Genomic DNA, 21,402 nt, shown 5'->3' with positions numbered 1-21,402 from the left:
TCTCCAGATTAATGTGGTGGCAACTGAAAGTGTTGATGTCATGTGTGAATTACGATTTTTTTTATTCTTTTTTTGTTTTTTAGCAGATAGACATGTCATTATTATTGGAAACCTGTAATTCTAGAAGGACTTCCGAAGCTGTGTGTAAATTCAAAAGCCACTTGTCTTCAAATGAGCCTCTTTGAAGAAACCCTGAGCCATAACGCTGACTTCAGGCCAGATTTGTTGCTACTAAATTCATTAGCTAATAGCTGTATCCTTTTCTTTTGTATTTTCATTAGCCTCACAACTTCACAACATTCCATTATTTCTCATTACTGTTACGTTTGAGTCATATGTGATTTTCATATTAATGGTAGTACAATTATACATATTACCTTACCCCATCAGCTATCATTTAAATCATCAATTCCATGTGGTCTGCTAGAGAACAAGAAAAGGCACAATTTATGCTAAAAGCTGTATTTAACCTTAATTGCTGTAATTGGTATTTTTCAGTGGCACAGGGCTAAGAATTACAGTGCACTGTTTGAACATATTAGATTTGTGTGATATTGTGTCCACACATTGTAAAGAAAGTTTACAGTCATATTAGCACCTGCCATGTTGCTGGGTTTTAAGCGATGATAACGATGATAATCATTCTTAGAAATACCTCTAATGCCTCTAACATTGGTCCGTTCATATCAGTGTGGCGCGTGTGCTTTTTGTTTTTATTCAGCCAGTTACACAGAAGGGCTGCAGGAAGCAGTGAAGGAGCTATGGCTGCAGCTAACATTAGCGGCTTAACAGGGTTGACGAGGACATTAGCCCTCAGGGTGAAACGGAGCATGTCTAATTGAATTACATAAATAAATCTTAATGGAGCTTGGCAGGAGAGATTCTGCCTGACATGTAAACACAATCAGCTTTGAAAATGTCAATCTAATACCTGTGGTTTTATTCATTAGTCTTGTTTTACTAAAATAAGATGATTAAACTTTTTTTCAGTTTGGGTTCTTCTTTGTTTTAAGTCCTCTTTTCCACCGATGGTTCACTCTCCTGACACTGGACTGCCACTTTAACCTCTTCCCATGTCTACCTGAGTGGTTTTGTGTGCGGATGTGGCCTCCTGTCAGCACAGACAACTTGCATGTAAATCTTTCTGTCCTGTTAACAAGGCTGTAAAAGAATGTGGAGCCTCCTGTTGCCTCTGCCTACATGTAGCTGGTAGCATTATTGTGTGCTCAACCCTGCTATTTTATGACTTTGTCGGAGTGCGTGTATGACTGGATGAGAGTGTGCTCATGCTCGGGCACATGCTTAATTGCATTCGTCTCCTGGTGCATAGACGGGAGACAAAGTGCACTGAGAAAGCAGCAGCGGTGTTGTTGGCGGAGGGGAGGCGGGGAGGAGACGAGCTCCAGCCTGCAAGCCCCAGACGGGCTGGCTCCGGAGGGGCTGCACCCAGGCACAGAGCTGCCTTTGTCAGGGTAATTATCCTGACGCTCACCCTCCGCTGGTGGAGCTACCGGTCGGTTGGGTGGCTAACGCTCTAGCGCCACCATTTATCACTGGGAAGGAGCTGCCACTGTAGGCCACAGATGTTTGATGCATGCACAGCGTGTACAACAGATATTTTTATTTTCATTGTCACCAAAGTAGAATATGCATTTCATCTTGTGGTAAAAGGAAGTTTCCACACACTGCTGGTGAATTACCCAACCCAACACTATCACCGTGCTATTAATGCTTCTAGTCCCAGTCCCTGTGACGCTGCCTGTCTGTCCGGCCTCGATAGAATCTCCCAGCTTTCAGCAGTCGCTCGGGCCCCAGCCAGGAGGGACAGGTACACAAGAAGTGCCAAAGGAAAGAGAGGGAAGGAGATATCCCAGGTATCTGCCAATCCTCTGTCTGTATGTGTGTGTGTATGTATGGAGGAACCAAAGGATTATCCCACAGGAGTTAAATGAAGCCTGTCCAAAACAAGGAGACTCTACCCAGCTCTTTAAACGCCTCCTGTTGAATGTAGTTGCTGTGTCAAAAAGGTGGCAGTTTGCCAACAGGTTTGAAGAACAGCAGGAAACTCTATAGGCTTGATGATATAGTGTTGTTTACAGTGGCAGACAAGGAGCCATCTTCGTCAGCCAGTCTGTCTTTCTCTGCTTTTCCCTCTGTTTGAGCCGCCCCCTCACCTGCTGCTGAGGCCACAGATTGTTTGAATGTGGGGAGACTTCTTTTTCTTCTCTTTTGTGCCATGTTGTGATATTTCCCTCTGCTTTTAAAGTTCCAGGAGTCTATTGGAAGCAGTTTTATTGGCGGTAACATCACTTGATACGTAAATATCAAGAGTTTCAGTTTGTGGCTAGGATTAGCTATCCATCTTCAGAAACCCCAGCCATAAATCAAAGTTCAAATCCCTTGAGCTCATAACTCTTCCTTTGTTTTCACCTCTCTTTAGTCTCAGGGTTTTTTCTTTTATTTCTTGGTGCTCAGCTTTTATCCTGCTGTTTTATTTCTCTCTCCAGGGTTCTAAGGCTTGTTTTCTGCGGGACATCCCCTTCTCAGCCATCTACTTCCCCTGCTATGCCCACACCAAGGCATACCTCACTGAGGAGGACGGAACGATAGGGCCAGGCAAGATGCTGTTTGCTGGCGCCCTGGCAGGTAAAACACGGCCATTTTCCACATCCACAGCCGCCCTTCTTCGACAGAAAAGGAATAACCATCCAGTATCTTTCCAGATAAGTTTAACAAACCAAACAGATTTTGCAAGAACTGTGAAAGCAGGATTCTTAAATACAAATAAAAAAAACATACTAGTTTGTGTTTACTATATATTTTTTTAAAAATGGATGAAGAAGAACCATTTATTTGCACTTAGGGAAACATCATGGCGCCATGAGGATCAAATAATATCATTTATAGGCTGTGTTGTCACTTATAGGCCTGCATGCTCTGACTACCTGTTAAAATGTGTTGTTAAAAACACATTTTGAAGATAAGTTTTTTGAAAAAATCCTCAATCTTTATCACATATTGTGCATGTATTACAGAGCCCAACGCTGCTTTATGTGTGCACCATGCATTCTGGATCAATGGCATCAGTTTTATTAATGTTGCAGCTTTTACCGTCCAGCTGCAAAAATGATGATTCAACGCCACACGGCGCTGCCTTTGGTTGCACTTTACCTCAGAAAGTCGACAAGGGATGTAAAGCGCGTCCCCACAGCTTTTCAAGGTAGCAGAAGGCGCAAATGCGGCACTTCAGCTGCTGGTCCGCTCAGATCCTGCATCGACGTGCTGAATACGCCCAGCACGATCACATCGCCGATAGGTTTGTTGATACTAAACATGTGCCTGTTAATACTTAAATGTGCAGCAGCTGGGTTTTGTCCCTGGAAGCCAAAACGAAAGTAAAAATTCCATTCAGGCTTGTATTTTCTGGCTACCCTCTAAATAAAAGCTTGATTTCCAGTCGTTTTCTTTGGTTTTTGGTCTCCACCGGCTCACAGTGAACCGCATCGAAGGCTTCTTTAAAGGGAATTGTTGAGTTTCTCTCTCGGATGCCTTGATGTTACACTTGTTGTGAATCTGAGTTATGTCAATAAGAAGGATTACGCTACATATAGCCGATCTATAACAAGCTATGCTACTGTTTTCATGAACTTGGGGTGAATGGGTTAAAAAATAAAAAAAGCTGGAACTTTCCACTTGACATATTGATACAAACGGAGACTTGTTTCATAATGAAGGGAATTCAGACATACAAGAATATAATCGTATAATCTTGTCCAGCATTTTGCCATCTGTGCCAGACTTGGCTGCTTGTTTCTATTGGCTGCGCAGATGCACACAGCAAAGTTCAACCAGGCAGAGCTCTGACAGAGCTCAACCGTCCAGGCAACAGATGTGTGGTGGGAGTTTAGAAGCTTTTTGTTGAGCAGAGCTGACTACTGCCATGAGCAGTGAACCAAAAGAGTTTAGTTTGGAAAAAAAAAAGGTCAGCTGCAGCTTAACTTGATATGGCTGCGGAGCTGCTGAGATGGATGATCCATCTTTGTGGGTATGCCGCTGTCAGTGAGTCCCTTTTACGTGCAGGCTGAAGGATGCTTATAGAAACATTCTGTGAGATAAAGACTTTCCAGGATCTTTGAAACAAGACAATCAATTTTCTAATTTTCTAACCTTGCAATCAGGTCTGTTCCAATCAATTTACATGTTATTACCTTTTATTACTGTAATTATCAATGGATCCCACTATGCGGTTTTACTCCTGTGTAATTGTTTTAGTCTGTACAGCCTTGTGTTACATTTTTGATATTTTAACAGTTTTTTTTCCGTTACTTTCTGACCGTAAATATCGGAGCTTCTCATATGCCGAGCCTTGGTGTTTCTGACATGGCATCTTCAGTGAGGTCCCATTTTGAACAAAGTGTGAGAGCAGGTTTTTTATTCTGTTCTGGCCTCTCATCCAAACAGTAACAGTAGCAGAGCTCAGAGTTTGGAAGCCTTGCAGCATCTGACCACAGGCTCCATGGCGGTAGCTGCTAATTAGAACGCTGCTCCGTGATTGGGGACTGGGGTTTTGGAGCTGTGCTGCAGGGAAGCGCCTCAGATGCCTGCCAACTGGGCCGGCAGGAAGTCTTTCCAATCTTAATATACTGTACATGTGCACACACACAAACACACAAACATGCTTGTGTATGCTTAATGAATGGCCACTATGCAAGGAAGTAGCGTGAACATGCTTAAAGTATCCTGCTTTATGCTGCTGGGAGGCAGCAGGCAGTCTTCTTCTGTTGTTTAGCCATAACGGAGCAGGGAGAGCAAGAACAAATCACCCGATGACTAAACAACTTATTTATCCTAATCCTTAATTTATCGTTAAAGAAAAGCTAATAACAGCCCTGCCAAGTTCGGATGCTTTAAAACTTCTCTGTATTTGTTCTGAATCCTCTGAGATGTGTCGGCAGCACTCTCTTTTTGACGCAGAGACTCGGCAAAACATGGAAAAGTCATAAATCCTGCCTCCTTCCTCCGCTTTTACTCCGGTTTCTCACCGCAAGACTGGCAGCCCCTTCCCACAGACAGAAACGAGCCTCGTGACCTCTTTATTCTTTTTGTTCACTGTTTCGACACTTTTATCATCCCTCGTCCACGTATATTTATCAGCGGTTGCTGCATTCTGGCAATTAATGTTTTACAGTCAGTACAGGAAATTGAATTACACGCTCAGCTTGCAGGGCATTATTTAGCTAGGCATTACTTTGGTATGTAAAGAACATTGTGTCGGCCATCTCTGACCAATCCTGTTAGCCACATTATTGTTAAAAGAGAAAGAAATGTGCCACTTTCCTTTCCTTTCCTCTTCTCTCCCCTCGTTTCTGTTTTTGGTGGGCATGAGTGCGAGTGCCACAGAGTTTTAGATTTATCGAGTTTCAGCTTTTCTCTTATCTGCATGACTAAGTAACTTTTTTTCTTTTTCTGCCTCTATCTGTCTGGCATGGTCCAGCTGCATAGTAACGGGATCGAGAGAAAGCGTTTGACAGGGTGGATCATCTATATTTGTTTTCCACACACATAACTTTTAGGGTGGGTGATGTTTTTTCTGAATCGGTTGGGTTTATCGTATGTTGGTGCTGTTGTCTAAGGGAAAATGGTTGTTACCTCGGTGTCCTATAGCGGAAGAGTCTTGGTTGCTCTCTACTCAGACTTGTTGCTATGACACCACCCAAGGGCCTGATGGAGGGAGGCAATCGTGGACTTCTTTTTGCTTGATTCTACCTTCCTTTTGCAGAAAGAGAGATGTGGTTGTTGGAGGAAGCTGTTTTTCAATGAACGTCTGAATACTCAAACGCTGCAATCTGTAAGCCTGCAAACTCGCCTCGGGGAGGCTGGCTGTGCCAACGTTGGCCTGTGCCTGATGAAGATGTCGGCCACATCTTAGGATACATTGACACTGAATGCAAACATCATATTGATTAACAAAGGGGCGACGGGAGTCTGTGTCACCCTGTCACAACCTCTGAGAGGCATTCACAGAAACAGAACTCCATCTAACCGGCGAGATGAAGAACGCACACGCTTTTATCTGACATGCTCATTTTCGCCCAAGTGTGGGAGTGGCAAGAAGGGGAGGGTTGCCTGCTTTCGTTTGCAGGGAGAAAGCAGCGTACCGAGCCCGCTTAAAGGTCTTCAATCTGTGCTCTGACCGGGTTGAGGGAGTCGAGGTGAGCTGGGTTTTTTGAGCCTATATGACACTTCCAAAAGGCAGCTGGCCATCTCTGTACAAGCTGCCCGTTGAAAAGCAGACAGCAGACCTCCGGTGGAGGATTGCAGATGGGCTCGTAGCTACTTTATGCAAATTTCTTGTTTTATTTTGTTTATATATGCTCTTAAAGACGGAGCAGATAAGAAAGCTGTGCACACCCCTTAGAGCCACTTATCTGGTTCTCCTAAGTTATCCGACAGGCTGACAAGGAAAAAAAAAAATCAACGTCTAAATTCTGTCGCAGTTCTGAATGCATGCTATGAATGGTTGGTGACATGGCTTCAGTAACAGATGAACTATACAAGTTTTTATCTTTTATGACAACGAGGAATTATTGTTTCATTTCTTATTTCTACGAAACCATTTGATGGTTTCATTGTGTTATTTTTTTGTAATATTTAAGTAAAGGGACCTTTTAAAACCTCTCCTCTCCTCTCTTCTTTCCTTTCCTCTCCTCTCCTCTCCTCAGCACAGCGCAGGTGGTCAGTCCCCACCGGGTGCCTGCCGGCAACCTAATGCTGAGTTGATCAGGCTTGCTGAATAGCTCGTTTGGCCGTTACAAAAACCAAGGAGTCAGAGTAAATCGTCAAGAGGGCAGTTGATGGTAATGACCGAGCCATCGATGATTGGGCCCATTCATGGCTGAAGTGGCTGGTGTGGGGGCCTTGCAGTCATTCCCCTCAGTCACTTTCATCGGCGCACGGGACACAGTGTGCATTGCTCTCATTACCGTCCATTGTCTGGCCTTTTTCTGATGGCTCTAAGAAAAGTGGGAGAGAGAGGACCGGAAGAAAAAAGCTAGAGATTAAATAATGGCCTGTATTGGTTGATGGTGAAGTGATAGGAACTGGCCTGTACTTGTGTACAGTCTACGAATGCGTCAAACTTACTGCAAGATGGTCAAGATTCAAGAAGACTTTTTTAAAAGAGGGGAACAAAGGGCCCTAAAACCACTCTATAAGATGCAGTTATGATCACATTCAGGCTTACAATTGATCGCTGATGGCTGCTTTCTACAAATCATCTCATTTGTTTGGGGCGATTTTAAATTGGGGCTCTATTTAGACTCAAACAGATTCAGCTCTTTAAAAAAAAAAGATTTTTCTTGCACTTTTCCCACAGGCATGCCAGCCGCCTCCTTGGTGACCCCCGCCGATGTTATCAAGACCAGGCTACAGGTGGCGGCGCGTGCCGGCCAGACCACCTACAGCGGCCTGACCGACTGCTTCTGGAAGATTCTCAGGGAGGAGGGTCCCCGCGCCTTCTGGAAAGGAGCCGGAGGTACATCTGCGATAAAAGGAAGAGCTGGAGACAGGATTAGGCTGGAAGTAGCAAGGGCTCGGAAGCCATTTTGCCTTTCATGTAGCGCAGTATGTTGCTGGTGGTTGATACGCAGGCTTGAAAAGATGACTGCAGGTAGTAATCGTGGTAGTAAACCCTTTCCATGTCATAAAGTCTTCCCAGGATCAAAAATAAACCCATTTAGTCAACATGTTTTTATCAACCGTTATCTTGTCTTGGAACATTTATCAATCTTAAGCTTAAGCTCTTCTCAAAATGAAAAATGTTAAATGAAACGTACATCGGCTGGAATATCAGTGTGGAAATATAGTTTGATTTAGTCATCTGTTTGAAATAGAAAGCAAACAGAGACAGTAAATATTATGAGGGGGATAGAAATGGATTTTGTAAATACGGTTGAAATCTAAATTGAATGTTGACTTTTCCAGTTACTTGTAAAAAGACTGGCAGACTACCTTAAAAGCATGTCTATGTTTTCCTTTTGTTTCGTGAAAGCACTTTTGAACAGAGCACTTGGGGTGGGAAAAAAACCAACAAAAAAACAACTCTGGCCAAGTTGAGCCACTTAGCAGCCATCTTGGAAATGCCTAAAGGCAGTTATTTTGGGTTAACAAGACCAGGCCTCTGTCTAAATGAATGGGGAGGCAACCGGAGTTGCAGTTTGAATGGTATCCTTGACTTAAAGACCACATATATACCCATCAAATCTGATAGAAAACCTGTAAAAAGTTTGGTGACTCGGCTCAAAAATGTCTCCTAAAAACATGACTTTTGGGGGGGGGGGCAATCAAGAGCACCACTGAGAATGCACGGCCTGTCTCTGCCCTTTGCTGCTCTCAATGCTGCCGGTTTAAATCGGTTGGAAATGTTTTTCTTCGTACTCGCGTTGCTCTCGTCGGCCAAAAACACCCACAGCACCCGGAGCACACTGGACATCAGCTGTTTGTCATTTGAAGCTTACGCTGATTTATCTGAGCGTTCAGCATAAACGCTGAAAAAATAAAGAGGAGCAGCTCTAAAATCAGGTGTTCTGGCTTCCTGTTTGCGTCCCGATTTAGACGTTCACTTGTCCACTGCCCAGGTTAGAGGACATGTTTAGAGGGCCGCCTCCTTACACTAGAACAGAAGAAGAAGAAGGAAAAAAAACTGATAACAAACTAATTTCCACCTGTTTCTCCAGCTCGAGTGTTTCGGTCCTCCCCTCAGTTTGGAGTGACCCTGGTGACGTATGAACTCCTGCAGCGCTGGTTCTACATCGACTTCGGAGGACAGTAAGTCTCATTTGCTTTTTTCCATAATGCTGAAACTTAATTTCCACAAATTGTATCACTGATACAATACACGCCTCACAGGCATTTCTCTGAAGACAGAGGACTGCAGCTGTTATCTTTCTTCCTGAACAATGGCCATAATTCCAGCACACGGTGGTGCACAATGTGTCCTCACTTCTCTTCTAAGGAGAAGGAAATGCCACAAGGCCGAAAATAAATTCTGTGCACATTAGCTGACAGGCTGAAGCTCTCTCAAACCTCTGGATGTGACAATTTTCTCAAACTCAAGAGTTTTGCCGCACCATCATCAGGGCAGACAGCCCCCCATTTGACTTGAGCGTTTACTTTCTCCACTTCTGGGACTGAAACAAGCTCATTTTCCCCCTCAAAATAGGTCACTGTCGGGAATAATTTGCTCCTTCTATAAAGTTAAAAAGGGTCCAGTGGGGAGTAGGGTTGACTGCTTCTTTTTAATGGACAGCTGAGACTGTGGTGCGTGCGCTTTTATCCGTCACGTCGCACGTTGCTTTTACACATAGCGCCCGATCTCCCTAAAGGCTCCCAGTGACATAAAATCAACTGCTGATCCAATAAGTGTTCAGTGCGGTCTTGACTGAGTTCCTCTGATGTCTGCGTTGGCAGTGAGTCCGAGAGCTCGGCGTGAAATCTTTGAGGGATTTGATTTAGTTCTGCTCTCAGGGAGAAATGTTAAACTGTTCCACTTTTGATTTTCTATTAGGATGTTTATTTCTGTGGCGAGCAGTGTTAAATTTGATAATATTCATTTAAGATTCAATAAAGATGGTGATAAAACTCCCGTCTGTTCACAGTTTGCACCGTTTCCCCTTTAACTTTACCACCTTTTCTCATGCTGCTCTCCTCTCCTTGTCTCGCTGTGCTCCTGGCTTCCTACTTTGCGTCTCTCCCTCTCTCTCTCTCTCTCTCTCTCTGCACGCCACAGAAAGCCAGCTGGCTCCGAGCCCACCCCCAAGTCTCGGATCAGCCTGCCGGCGCCCAACCCCGACCACATCGGAGGCTTCAGGTTGGCCGTGGCCACATTCGCTGGAATCGAGAGCAAGTTTGGACTTCATCTCCCACGCTACAGTGTGGCGGCGGCGGCAGCAGCAGCAGCAGCAGCCCCCTCCAAAGCCAGCGCCCCATGATCCTCCACGGGTGGGTGTATGTAAAACAGAGGGCTGAGAGACACCAACCAGTCCACTTTTGTTTTTATAGTGCAAGTTCTTCATTTAAAGGATTTTTCTCCTGTATTTATTATATCTGAAGTATATAAAGATTAGTGAGGTGATTAGCAGAGGTCACTGAGATCCACTCAGCATTTGTTTTCCATTTAACTGTCGCATAGTTGTGTTAAATTGATCTTATTTTTTCATGGTGTCCAACTGGTTCAGAACATGAAACAAAAGAGCTTGCAGAAATTTTCTGAAAAATATCACCGACTACTTACTGTTGCAGCTTCCCCCCCCCCGTGTCTTCCTTTAGTTGCTTTATAATCAAAAGCACATTACTGTGATCCTGTAGCGGGCTGAAGATCGTGGCACATGATGTAAATACGAGAGATCCAGAGACATATTTTCATATCTTTATGGCTATGTCGGACCTGAGTTGCTCTTTCCACTGTGTGCTGATCAAATGCATCCAAAACGTACTTGAATGTAAAGACGCAGCATAACAATCTGACTGTACATAAGTGTTTACTGTTGTAAGATTTCCAGTCTTAAACGTGTGCAGATGTGTAAATATCTGAGAGACAGCTGGGACCGGCTGCAGTTTTGTGGTATGTTACGACTGAGTATTTAAGCTTGTACAGTGCAGAGGATGTAGGAGTTACATATGGTGTGTAATAATTGTGCCTTACAGAACGTATGGCAGCAACATGTGTACTGAGAGTAAAGAGAAACTTATATTAGTAAACCGACTGCACTCTGGTTTGATTTCCAGCGCTGGTAGGCGACCGAACACCGGAAAGAACAAGCGAGATCGCAGTTTGTTGGCCATCCTTTATTAGCAAACACAGCAGGCTGCACATCGATCACTCTGAGTTACAGTATACCTGTTGTCAACAGCAACGGTTCATTGCAGAATATACAGTCGAGGCTCTCATTCAGCACAGAAAAAGCACACTTGGTTCAGGTTCAGACACACTGATTGAAACATAAAGCGGCTCCAACGTAAGCGCCATGTTTCAGCAACTGGAATATTTTAGGAATGAGTGGCATGCGGGCGTAATACAGAGAAAAGAAGCACAGCATAAAGTGAACACGACCTTTTCTTTGTAAACAATAAATGACTGGGGTATGACCCTGCTTTATTCTTTTTTTTTACCATTGTGCAAAGCATCGTTACAGTACACACATCTTCATAAGGCTACAGGACTGCCACGCTTTATATACTGCCGGCTCACGAGCTGCAAGCAAAACATCACCTGAACTCATTAAACCAGTAATTAAAGACCGTAGAAGTCAACGGTTCAACCATTTCCGGGCGGGTGTGCACTTCCGTCACAGCTCTGCCCCGTTTGGAGCAGACGGACGTGTGCGAGAAGGTGGAGGAACGACATAAAGTGAGGAGCACATGCCACAGTGACATCAATGAAAGCCCTTTTGGAGTCCTTTTCTATGAAGCCAGCTCCATAGGCCCCTCCTCCTCGCCGTCTGCCCGGTTAGCGCGAATCTCCATCAGCGTGCGAGCGAAGCGCGCCCAGTCGTCCGTGTGGGTCACTGAAAGCTGGAGGGATCACACACACACACACACACACGGGTGAAACAGGTGTGAAACACAGCGAGGTAACGTCCGTGTTTGGAATATGGTTGCATGAAAATGCACGAACGTGTTCATTTTATTGCTGACTGTCTGATTAATAAAGTCATGATGGGCAGTGATGGTTTTAAACTGCTTCCAGAGAGAAAAACAAAGAACAGGCAACCAGCTTTTTTTTTTTTTTTCTTAAAGTTCCAGTGTGCACAGCACAAAATGTGAATCTGACATGACTTTTGTCACATTGGAAGGTGAAGTCATGGTAAATCGGCATATTTCTATATAACACGGCCGCTCCTGCCCCACATTTCCATCCTGGCCTTTTTCAGAGGAGAAACGCAAATGGCTGCAGCGTTTACTCCACAAGCCAACTGGCAGAAAGTCTGGAGTGGCGTTCCTTTCTGCTGGCCTGTGTAATAGTTTTCACTTTTCTAACCGGACTGCAGACGTGTGAAAATACACGAGCGTTTAAAAAGTATCCGGGAGTATTTCCAGCATTCGTTTCGAAATGCAGATAAAGCTCTACGGAGGTTTCTGACACTCCCATGTGAGCAGGCGGCCTGAGTCTGCTTCTGCTCGCTCTTAGCTACGATGCACACAGAGAAGCCTTCGTCCCGTGTTTTTTTTTTGCGCAGCGACGCTCCGTTTTATGTGTTGAACAATGAGCTGATTCAGGGTTGAAAGAGTGCGAACGGCCCACAGCCCCTCGACGCTGTGCTGGGGCATATCGTCAGTTTGCAGCAGCGTGCTTAGGTCAGCAAACTGCAAAGGTGATATTTGGCAGGGTTGATATTTACTAAATTAACCATATCCATTTGGCATGTTGGCATGCCAACATTTAGAACCACACAGAAAGCACGTCTGAGGCCGCTGGAAGAGTTTTCATGGAGTTGATGTTTGGTGAGATGGCCAAGGTGATTTCAGCTGGTCCCGTTGTGAGTTTGTTTCCATTATTTAACAGAAATTCCTGCAGTCGACATTAAAAAAAAGTCAGCTTCACAGCTGCAGCAAGGTTGTCCCAATTATTTGAATTTACCCGACGACTATTGGTCAAACAAAAAAATTGTGAAGAACGATTCAATTGTCTCTGATAAATAATTATCACAAAGGACAAACCAATATAAAGAATTGTGGCCACTTATTGACAATAAGTAACGGTACACACACACTCACACACACACACCTCTGTTTGTTTTCTAAACAAAAACTGCACATGGCGCAGAGGACAGACGTGTGACGAGTGTCAGCTCTATCGACTGGAAGGAAAACGATGTTGGAAAATGACGTTTGTCGGCTTCATCCGGCTGTTTTCAGACAGCTTAGTGAAACCGTGATCCCGTCATCTCAAACAATTGCACAATTTAATTCACTGTGAGCGGCCGACTCACAGCAGCAGCAAAGGATCGCAAGAACCCCGAGGATGTCTGGGAGGGCCGTGAACAGTTCTCATCGTTTCGACGTGGCCAAACGGTTGGAAAAGTAAGATAAAAGCGGTCACAACAGTTTCACGGACCCCGGAGCCACAGAGGTAGGGAGGTTGTTCCTCTCTCAGCGCCTGCACAGTGGGAGTCAGAGTGAGTGGTACAGAAGCTATATCCCCTGCTCAGGATGTCTGCAACCCGTTCACCTGGTCGGCCTGTAATTAATCAGGAACCAAGAACACCCCCGCCCCCCCCCCCCCCCCCCCCCCCCGGCCACAGCAGGGGGGGCTCCACCCACATCTCTTCTATAGAGTGCTGATGAGTGACGTAAGCATCAGCAGCACGGTTCCGACTACAAGGGGCCTGAATGCTGAAGAAACACTGCTGGGTGATGTCAGGCTTTAAGAAACAGGAGATCCAAAACAAGTTCAAGTCATGGAACCGTGTTCGACCACTGAGGTTGATCTGAGGTTTGTCCCATGACGTGATTTTTTCCACACAGACCAACGCCGGTAAACTACTAATAAAAACAGTCCGTCCTGATGATAAATCTGCTGAAACTAATTTGTTTAGAGTAAAATAAAACTGAAATGGAACAATTTGGTACTTTGCTTTCCTGGAAAAATCTTATGGTTTGCTATTATTTCCAAGACTGCTCTTCTGTTCTTTTTTTTTTCACGTTCTCTTCCCGGTTTTAGCTGTATGGTCGAGTTTGTAGTGAAGTAAATACCCCCAGCACCACCACACACACACACACACACACACACACACACAGCTCGCTGGAGTCATAAAACCTTTCAACCTCACTCATTTTTTTTATTGATGACTCCTCTTTACCATCAACCCACCATGGAGGCCACCGGCTCTGCTGAACCTCCTTAAAGCTTACCGCACAACAAAAAGATGCTAAAATTAGCCGAGCGGCTAGGCTAGCATGCTCTCACATGGTGATCTTAACCAGAGACCTTTAAACATGAGGAAATATACAGGCACGGGCAGGGAGGTTTGGCCACTTTGTGGTGACAGCATTTTACAGGAACACGAAAGAGAGGGGGAAAAAAAAAATGGAACCTTCATCCATGGTAATGCTGACAGTTTGGTAAACAGGCTGAGCTAAAAACTGAAACGCTCAGTTGTGTTTCATGTGGATGTTTTACGGCAAGAATGCACTCAGCCGCAGTCATGTCAGCTGAGCAGATGCACATGAAACACAGGTACTAAAAAAAGTGTCACTGTGCTGAAAGTGAAACACTGCAGTACATTTTTGGTAACTGTAGTTCGCACGTGCTTTTTTTCTCCACCGACGACGTCACCGAGGCGGCAGATGCATGTGGCGTCAAAGTGCGTCCATTTTTTTTTCAAAATAAATTCAGACAACAAACGCTGTGACCGAACAGCTGTAAGTATGTGGATGTGATGTGTACCTCTCCCGTGTCGTAGATCCAGACTCGGCCCTCGGAGTCGCCCACGGCCACCTCCTTTCCTCCTGACGACCAGCGGACCCGGTTCAGAGCCGAAGCGCCTTCAATGGTAACGCTGGCCGTTGGTACCTTGGAGGCAAAATAAAAAAAAACAAGACTCAAGTGGACAGATTATGCTTTTTTGTGTGTTTTCCCCTCCATGTTTCAGTGTGTTATGCAGGTTTGACAGATGTTCCTCCCAAAGAAAGTGCTGCTCCTGAAATGCCTTCTTTCTGGTCCAGCTTCCTCTTCTCTTACTGGTTTACATCAGCATGTAACCTATATGCAGAATGTCTGCGAAAGTGGCCGGTTTGACATTTCTCAAACAAACAATGAACAACTACCCAACACTCCTCCTTATCTAACCAATCAGCTGACTAGTTGGCGCAACCTAGGCCTGTTGACATGTCTCCTGTTCCTCCTCAAAGAACTCCCAGAATAAAACGATGCATCTGAACACAACCTGGGCTCTTTCAAACCAACAGCATCACAGGCTGTAAACGCCCACTGCATTCAAGTTTAAGATGTAGAATTGTGTGTATAATACGCAACACACTCATGTCCAGAGAAGCTATAGCACCTTGGAAGTGAGTCTTGAGAAGCACATGAACTGAACAAAACTTCACAATAAAAACAACGACGCCTCTTTTCTGCCACCTGCAGTCAAAGACTGTTTTCTTCTCTAGCAGCTGCTCTTCACATGTGTCTGAGTAACTTTAATGTTAATGTTTGTTGCCAATAGTGAATGAATGAGTATGAAGAACATTTCAGAATCCTTTCTAAAGAACACCGACAAAGAATCTGTGGATGAACCACGATGATATCCTTCCATTTTCAAACAAATGGGGAGTAAAATAAAGATCTACACTTTCCTTGTGTCGTTTGAAGCCTTCCGCCTTTTATTTAGTGGCCCCCAGTTGCTCTTCTTAATGTTTATTGTAAAAAGGGAGAATTATGCCGTTACAGGGCAAACTGACCACATAAAAAAAGGGCAGCTCCGTCCAAATCCGCCAGGGGTTAGAAAAACAAACCTGTCGAATTTAAAGCGTCTCATTCATCTGGTCACATTACTGTATAATAACTCAGTTCATGTTTGCTGTTATGGGTGCACTGACGCTCTTTTAAGTGCTCGTGTTGCACCTTTAAAAAAAAACAAACCTAAAACCATCTGCAGCGTTTCCATAAACTGTTCCTGACATGTGGCAGGCGAGTCTGACACATGTCACCAGTGGAGACAGAGGCCTTGGCATCACATCTCCTCACACACCGAGCTTCTGCGCATTTAAAGCAGCGCTAACCACAAACTGACTGCCATTAGCCCGCTAGCTTCCACTCCACCGCAAGAGTGGATCTGAACTGAGCGCTTTAAATTGGCTGTGTGTGTCTGTGTGTGCGTGTGTGGTGGAAATGAGAACCAGGCGCGCCGCACAGCTCTGTTAATGTTGTTATGACTGTGTGTTTTTAATATGATGGCAACAATGGAAGTCTGTTGCTATTAGACTGACTCAATGTGTGCGCATGTGTTCGATACATCCGTTTGCGTGAGTGTGTGTCGGAGCAAATGTTTCTCATAAAGCACATTGTTAGGCGAGTTAGGCCACCGATAATGAACTCATCCTCTGTCTGTGAAAAGGCTGCTGTTCGTGGGGCCATGGGAAACTCATCATCTGCGTTGCAGCAGGAGGACCGGACACGGCCGATGGACTCGCAGTGACCGAGAGGGATGAAAGCGAGATGTGAATTGTACACGGGCGCAGTGTGGAGAAAATGGGAGAGAGAACATTGTGAGAGAGGAGGGAGGGTATCTGTCGAGATGCAGACTTGTGTTGCGGTTGAAGTCACTGTGGGCGTTGTCTCCATGGAAACCAAGGGAGAAGGAGAGTGGAGGATCCTTTTATCCCCACTTTTACCTGCGTGATCAAAGGTTTGGTGCCCACTCTGCTGTTGTGACAAAGAATGTTTTTCAGAACCAAAAGTTTGACGAAAAAAGCTGGACTGTTCCCATCGGTCCATTGACTATGAAGCTACGGCTAATGAAGTGCAGATGTTTTTCATTTTGAAGCCTGCTAAGGTCACTCACTCACACATCACGCTGATTTGTGTGATTGTACCCAAAAGTTGCTTGAGTACATGCTCTAATTTTAGAGTTCGTTTTTTTTCCTTTTGCGAGAAGCCACTTTCTCACCTTGTGGAGTAGCTTCGGATTTGCACACTTCTCACTTTTTCTAAGGATTACTTGAGCAGAACGTTGGATTAAGTGACTTGTAAACAACAGTTTCACTTGCGGCAAACCTTTCTTAGCTGCAATTCAGACACATCAGCCAATGCAGCTGCTGAATCCAGCTCATAGGAACATCCAGAGGAGTTTTAGGAAATGAATCAATACAGATTCTGAGTAAAATAAATCTCTTATCAGCAACCATTTTGAATCAACAAATCAAAACTAAGCATCTTGTGATCCCTTCAAAATATCTATCAGTCACTCGGCACAATTACATCAGAGTTGCACATTAACTCTCGCATTACAGTCGGAGTTCCACCTGGCCATTAAATTGGACCACCTACCTTGTCCCAGTATACACGCACTGGAGGAGAATCGAGATATTAATATTAAATAAAAGTATTTTTCTGACGCTGCAACAATGTGGACTGTTTGAGGAAACAACATTCTCGTTTCCAACATTCTCTGTGGCGGATCACGGCGCCTGCACAGACACTTTCTTTACGAAACATGCAAAGTGATTTTTGTCAGATTCCTTTTTACGAAATTAACAAAGAAATGTATGAATGAGAGCAGCATTTCTTGGAAATTCAGCTACGTAAAAAGTACACTTAAGACTTCAATGTTCTTGCAAAAAGATGGAACTTTGGGAGCGTGTGTGAGTGCCGCGGCTGATTTGAGTCGATCAGAGCGAATACACGCACAAGGGATTAAATTAAATTAAATTAAATTAAAGGGATTGTGTAGTAGTAAGATTGCTGCCCTTCATGTGGGTCCATCTCAATCCTGACCTCCCTGCATGAAAGGTACTACCAACAATAAGGGTCCTTAGGCAAGACCCCTTTATGCTACCTGCCTACCTGGGATAGGAGTGTGAGTCACTTTGGATAAAAGCTTCTGCCAAATGCATAAACATGACCTGACTTTGAGTCCTGTAGTGGTTCTACTGCTGATACAGTTAATTTAACCTGTGGACGAATGGCGCCCTTTGCCCACTTTTTAACCATTCTAACCTTGCCAGGAGCAATGGTATCCAAAGCATTTAAAAGACTTGATGTGTAAGAGCTCCACAGATCATCATCATTAGAACACAGAGTATTTTCAAAAATACTCTGTGTGTGTGTGTGTGTGTGTGTGTGTGTGTGTGGGGGGGGGGGGGGGGGGGGGTTTGGTCTAACACGCTGAGTTAGACCAAACATTTCAAGGAAAGCAGTGAGTTCTTTAGCTTGCTTATTATGGGCTATATCTATGTGCACCTTCAAGTCCAGTAAACAGTCAACAGCAGAACAGAATTCAAAGAAATTCAGTAAAATCATCAATAAAACCATTCTGCGGTGATACAAAGTATTTAAGATCGTTTTATCTCCATTTTACGTGTTTACATGTACGGTAAAAGTATAGTTCTGGTCAGACAAACACAATATTAAAATTAATTAATTTCAGTAAAGTGTAAACTGAGTGAACAATGTTGTATTTTGCTTGTAGATCCTCTAAAAAAAGAGTCAAATTTATATTGTTATATTATTGAATGTGTAAAATCAAACTAAATACTGCAACAATCTATCCACCAGTGGCCTTAAATGCACTCATATCAAAATAACCGTTGCCCTGCTGCATTGCTAAACTCAACCCTTGGCCTGAACTTTCTTTTTTTATTATTTTCATGGGACTGCGGACTGAGGGCTGGGGCTCGCGGTCTCCAGCACATCTGTACGCTCCTCTGATGGGACACAGTGTGGGAGGAAGATGGGACGAGGTGGTGGGGTCCTGAGGTTGCCTGAACGTTAGACAGAGGCTGTAGAAATGTTAGTGGGATGGCTGTGTGGGAGCCAGGATGATGAGATGTCACCCAGTCTGATTTAAAGCGAGGGCTGTGGGAAACGCCCACAGGGGAATCTTGAATCCTGTGTGCATGTTGGGGGAGTCGTGGGTGTTTGGTTGTGTGGTTCGGGCTGAGCCCCAGCAACGGGCCCTGAGGACACTAAACACTCACGCACAGTGAGGAGAAATGAGACGCCCATGATGACCTGAATTCACACACCTCGGTGTCGTTGTTGAGGTTCCACAGGTCCAGGCGGCCCATGCCATCCACGGCGGCAAAGATCGCTGGATGCACGGGCGACCACATGACGTCATAAACGTAGTCGGCGTTGTCCTCAAAAGAGTACAGAGGCTTGTTGTGCTGAAAAAGAGTAAGAGAAAGAAAAGAGGTTATCTGTAGAAGAGTGTATGAGTGACGTGGAGAAAACCAGAGAGCAAGGGATTACAGGAGATGACACACTGGAGATAGACAGAAAAGAGAGACACAGAGTGAAAAGGAATGGAGAGAGGGAGCTTCAGACAGAGTGGCGCTGCCTCAGCCTTGGGGCCTGTCTGGGTGCAGAGCCTAATTAAAAAGCCTCGCACATTCACACAGCGCCATAAAACCGCTGGGAGAGATGAAAGGAAAGGCCCCGCCACAAGGTGTACAGTAACCGTAACGCAACAGCTGTCGGAGAGATGGGAAGAGATAGGAAATGGACGGAAAACAGCGGGTGGACGACGGACAGGAGGAAGAAGTGCTCAAAATAGGACGTGTGTGTGTGAGTGTGTTCGGTTTGCTGTCGGAAGTTGACTGAAGCTGAGTTTCTTTTAGGCTGATGCCACTATCACAGTGTGCCTAAAGACGTCAGCTAATCTTCATCTGTCACGTAAACGCACGTCATTAAAGATTTACTGTATATCTAAGAGCTCATTAGGACGTGGTAAACATGAACAGGGAACCTGTCAGTGCTCTCTAGTGGACAAACTGTGTCATAGTGACACTGTGTCTAAACTACCTTCATTTATAGGTCAAACAGTGGTGGGAAGTGCATTTAATGCTGTTTAATACTCCCCCCCAATTCGTTTCAGAGGTTTTTTTCCCGCTACACCACCGTAACATTCATTTGCCAGCTTTAGTTACTTTTTACCTTTAACTTGAAGATTAAACACCAGGTACAGCATAATCAGTGATTTCCAGCCTCTGTGGCTTCAGATCTCTCACATGAAGCTGCATACTGGGGTTCACATTGAAGATCAATTGATAAGGTTTCGTTTCTAAACTTTTGTTTTCATTTCAGTGAACAATTTAAATAAATAAATCATTTCCTCAGATTTATCTGTTCAAACCAGCTCTGACCTTTGCTGCTAAAAATGATGTGATTTTTACTAAGATCATTATTATATTGATTATGCAGAGGATATGTCAGTCCTCATGTTTAGCTTATGGCTTATGATCTGCCAAATATGAACACAGCTAGATGCTGATGTTAAGGATTTACAAAGAACTTTAATCCCACAGACCCAGAAGCCTCACGAGCGTGTTTACGTCGTAATGTAAACGCAACACAAACATAAGTGTGTGTGTCATTCCCGTTTCTCAGACTGACTGCGAGGATTCCAGAGACTGCGTTCCTGACAAGCAGAGAGGGAGGGGTCGAAGAGAGGAGACAGGTTGGCTGGAGGAGTAAATGAAAGAATGCAGTGTGCCTCTCTTCCTCATTCTTGCCCCTTTTCCTTTCCTTTCTCACTCCAGTTGTTCTGAGCGCGCTCATGCACGCGCACCAACACAAACAAACAGAGCCGAGCCAATTTCAAGCCTCGATTGAACCTGCTTTCTCGCCGACGACATGACAGCAGAGGTCTTTTTCTTTGCTCCTCCACCTCACAGCGTCTGCCTTTAAGAAGCCGAGTGGGTCTAAACTCTGTTTTATCATCTACAGCTAACTGAAATCACTCAGTTTAGATCGTTTCATTAGGCCGTAAAATAAATAAATGGAGAATCCTTTTGTCTGGTACTTATCACTCAAAATGTGAACTACTGTTTTGCCTTTATCTACCAATTTCAAGGATGTGATTTGGGTAAGCGAGTCATCCTGCTAATCTCAAAATAAAGCTTAATCCATGTGGCGCCGCACACCAAGTTAACTGGTTGTCATTATCTTTGCTGTGATGAGAAGCTGTGGGGCTTTTAGCACGTCTGAGCCGGAAAAACCATCCCTGAAGAACACAGTGTTGTGCAGAGTTGCAGCCACACCTGAGCTGTAACTGCTGATTTTGGAATATCTTCAGAAATAAAAGGCACGTGAACCGATCTGATGCTTTCACAAAACATCCAAACTCGCTGAGCAGCAGTTACTATAAAACATCTGCTGTGCGTAAATAACAGACACTTGTTGAACACATTTAAAGTGTCCCTAATTCTCAAGGGTTCACATGAGTGGAATTAAGCAATTATTCATGTTTTGACTGTTATCAGTGTCTTTACAGTGGTGACAGGAAGATAACTGTCTGAGAACATCAGAAACGCTTTTATCGGAAAGAGTTCTAAAGCAGTCCCGCAAAGTACTTGAAATTCATGTGTCAGCTTTTTGTAATTTTCTAAGATTTACACTGTGAAACGGTTGAAATGTTTCCAAGATGTGGCACAAAGACAGAACTCACAAGAGAATCCATGAAGGGGACTGGAGAAAAAAACTCTGAGACATCTAAACGAAAGCTTTAGATTGTTTAAACAGAACGATGGCCGGAAGGAAAAGGTAGTAGTTTCCCTACGTGAAACATGGTGGAGGTTAAGTCGTGCTTGTGTCACAAACCTCAGCTTTCTCAATAAAACCCTGTTTTGTTGTTTTTGACCCACTCAAAATTCAGGTTAAGTTGGCTGTCAGACTCACGTCTC

General features: G+C 44.4%; 2 protein-coding genes across 10 annotated transcripts in view; one reads left to right on the top strand and one right to left on the bottom strand.

The window, feature by feature from the left end:
• The window catches only part of slc25a13 (solute carrier family 25 member 13), a 52,517-nt gene extending 41,385 nt beyond the window's left edge, over nucleotides 1-11,132 (top strand). For both annotated transcript variants that reach the window (XM_072369854.1, XM_072369853.1), the window contains exons 15-18: nucleotides 2,508-2,646; nucleotides 7,376-7,534; nucleotides 8,736-8,826; nucleotides 9,788-11,132. In XM_072369854.1, coding sequence (XP_072225955.1) covers nucleotides 2,508-2,646; nucleotides 7,376-7,534; nucleotides 8,736-8,826; nucleotides 9,788-9,989 — 591 coding nt within the window. In that variant the 3' untranslated portion in view covers nucleotides 9,990-11,132. The remainder of the gene's footprint in view (nucleotides 1-2,507; nucleotides 2,647-7,375; nucleotides 7,535-8,735; nucleotides 8,827-9,787) is intronic.
• A 313-nt stretch (nucleotides 11,133-11,445) lies between these two features.
• Nucleotides 11,446-21,402, bottom strand: part of LOC140274548 (cytoplasmic dynein 1 intermediate chain 1) — a 50,438-nt gene continuing 40,481 nt past the window's right edge. For all 8 annotated transcript variants that reach the window (XM_072369855.1, XM_072369858.1, XM_072369860.1 and 5 more), the window contains 3 exons: nucleotides 18,745-18,885; nucleotides 14,447-14,572; nucleotides 11,446-11,571 (listed from right to left, as the gene is read on the bottom strand). In XM_072369855.1, coding sequence (XP_072225956.1) covers nucleotides 11,461-11,571; nucleotides 14,447-14,572; nucleotides 18,745-18,885 — 378 coding nt within the window. In that variant the 3' untranslated portion in view covers nucleotides 11,446-11,460. The remainder of the gene's footprint in view (nucleotides 11,572-14,446; nucleotides 14,573-18,744; nucleotides 18,886-21,402) is intronic.

This window comes from Leuresthes tenuis, unplaced genomic scaffold (assembly GCF_036924035.1).
Source record: "Leuresthes tenuis unplaced genomic scaffold, fLeuTen1.0.hap1 SCAF_18, whole genome shotgun sequence".
NCBI classification, from domain to species: Eukaryota; Metazoa; Chordata; class Actinopteri; order Atheriniformes; family Atherinopsidae; genus Leuresthes; species Leuresthes tenuis.
Note: the sequence above shows the minus strand (reverse complement) of the source record. Positions and strands in the feature narration are given on the sequence as shown.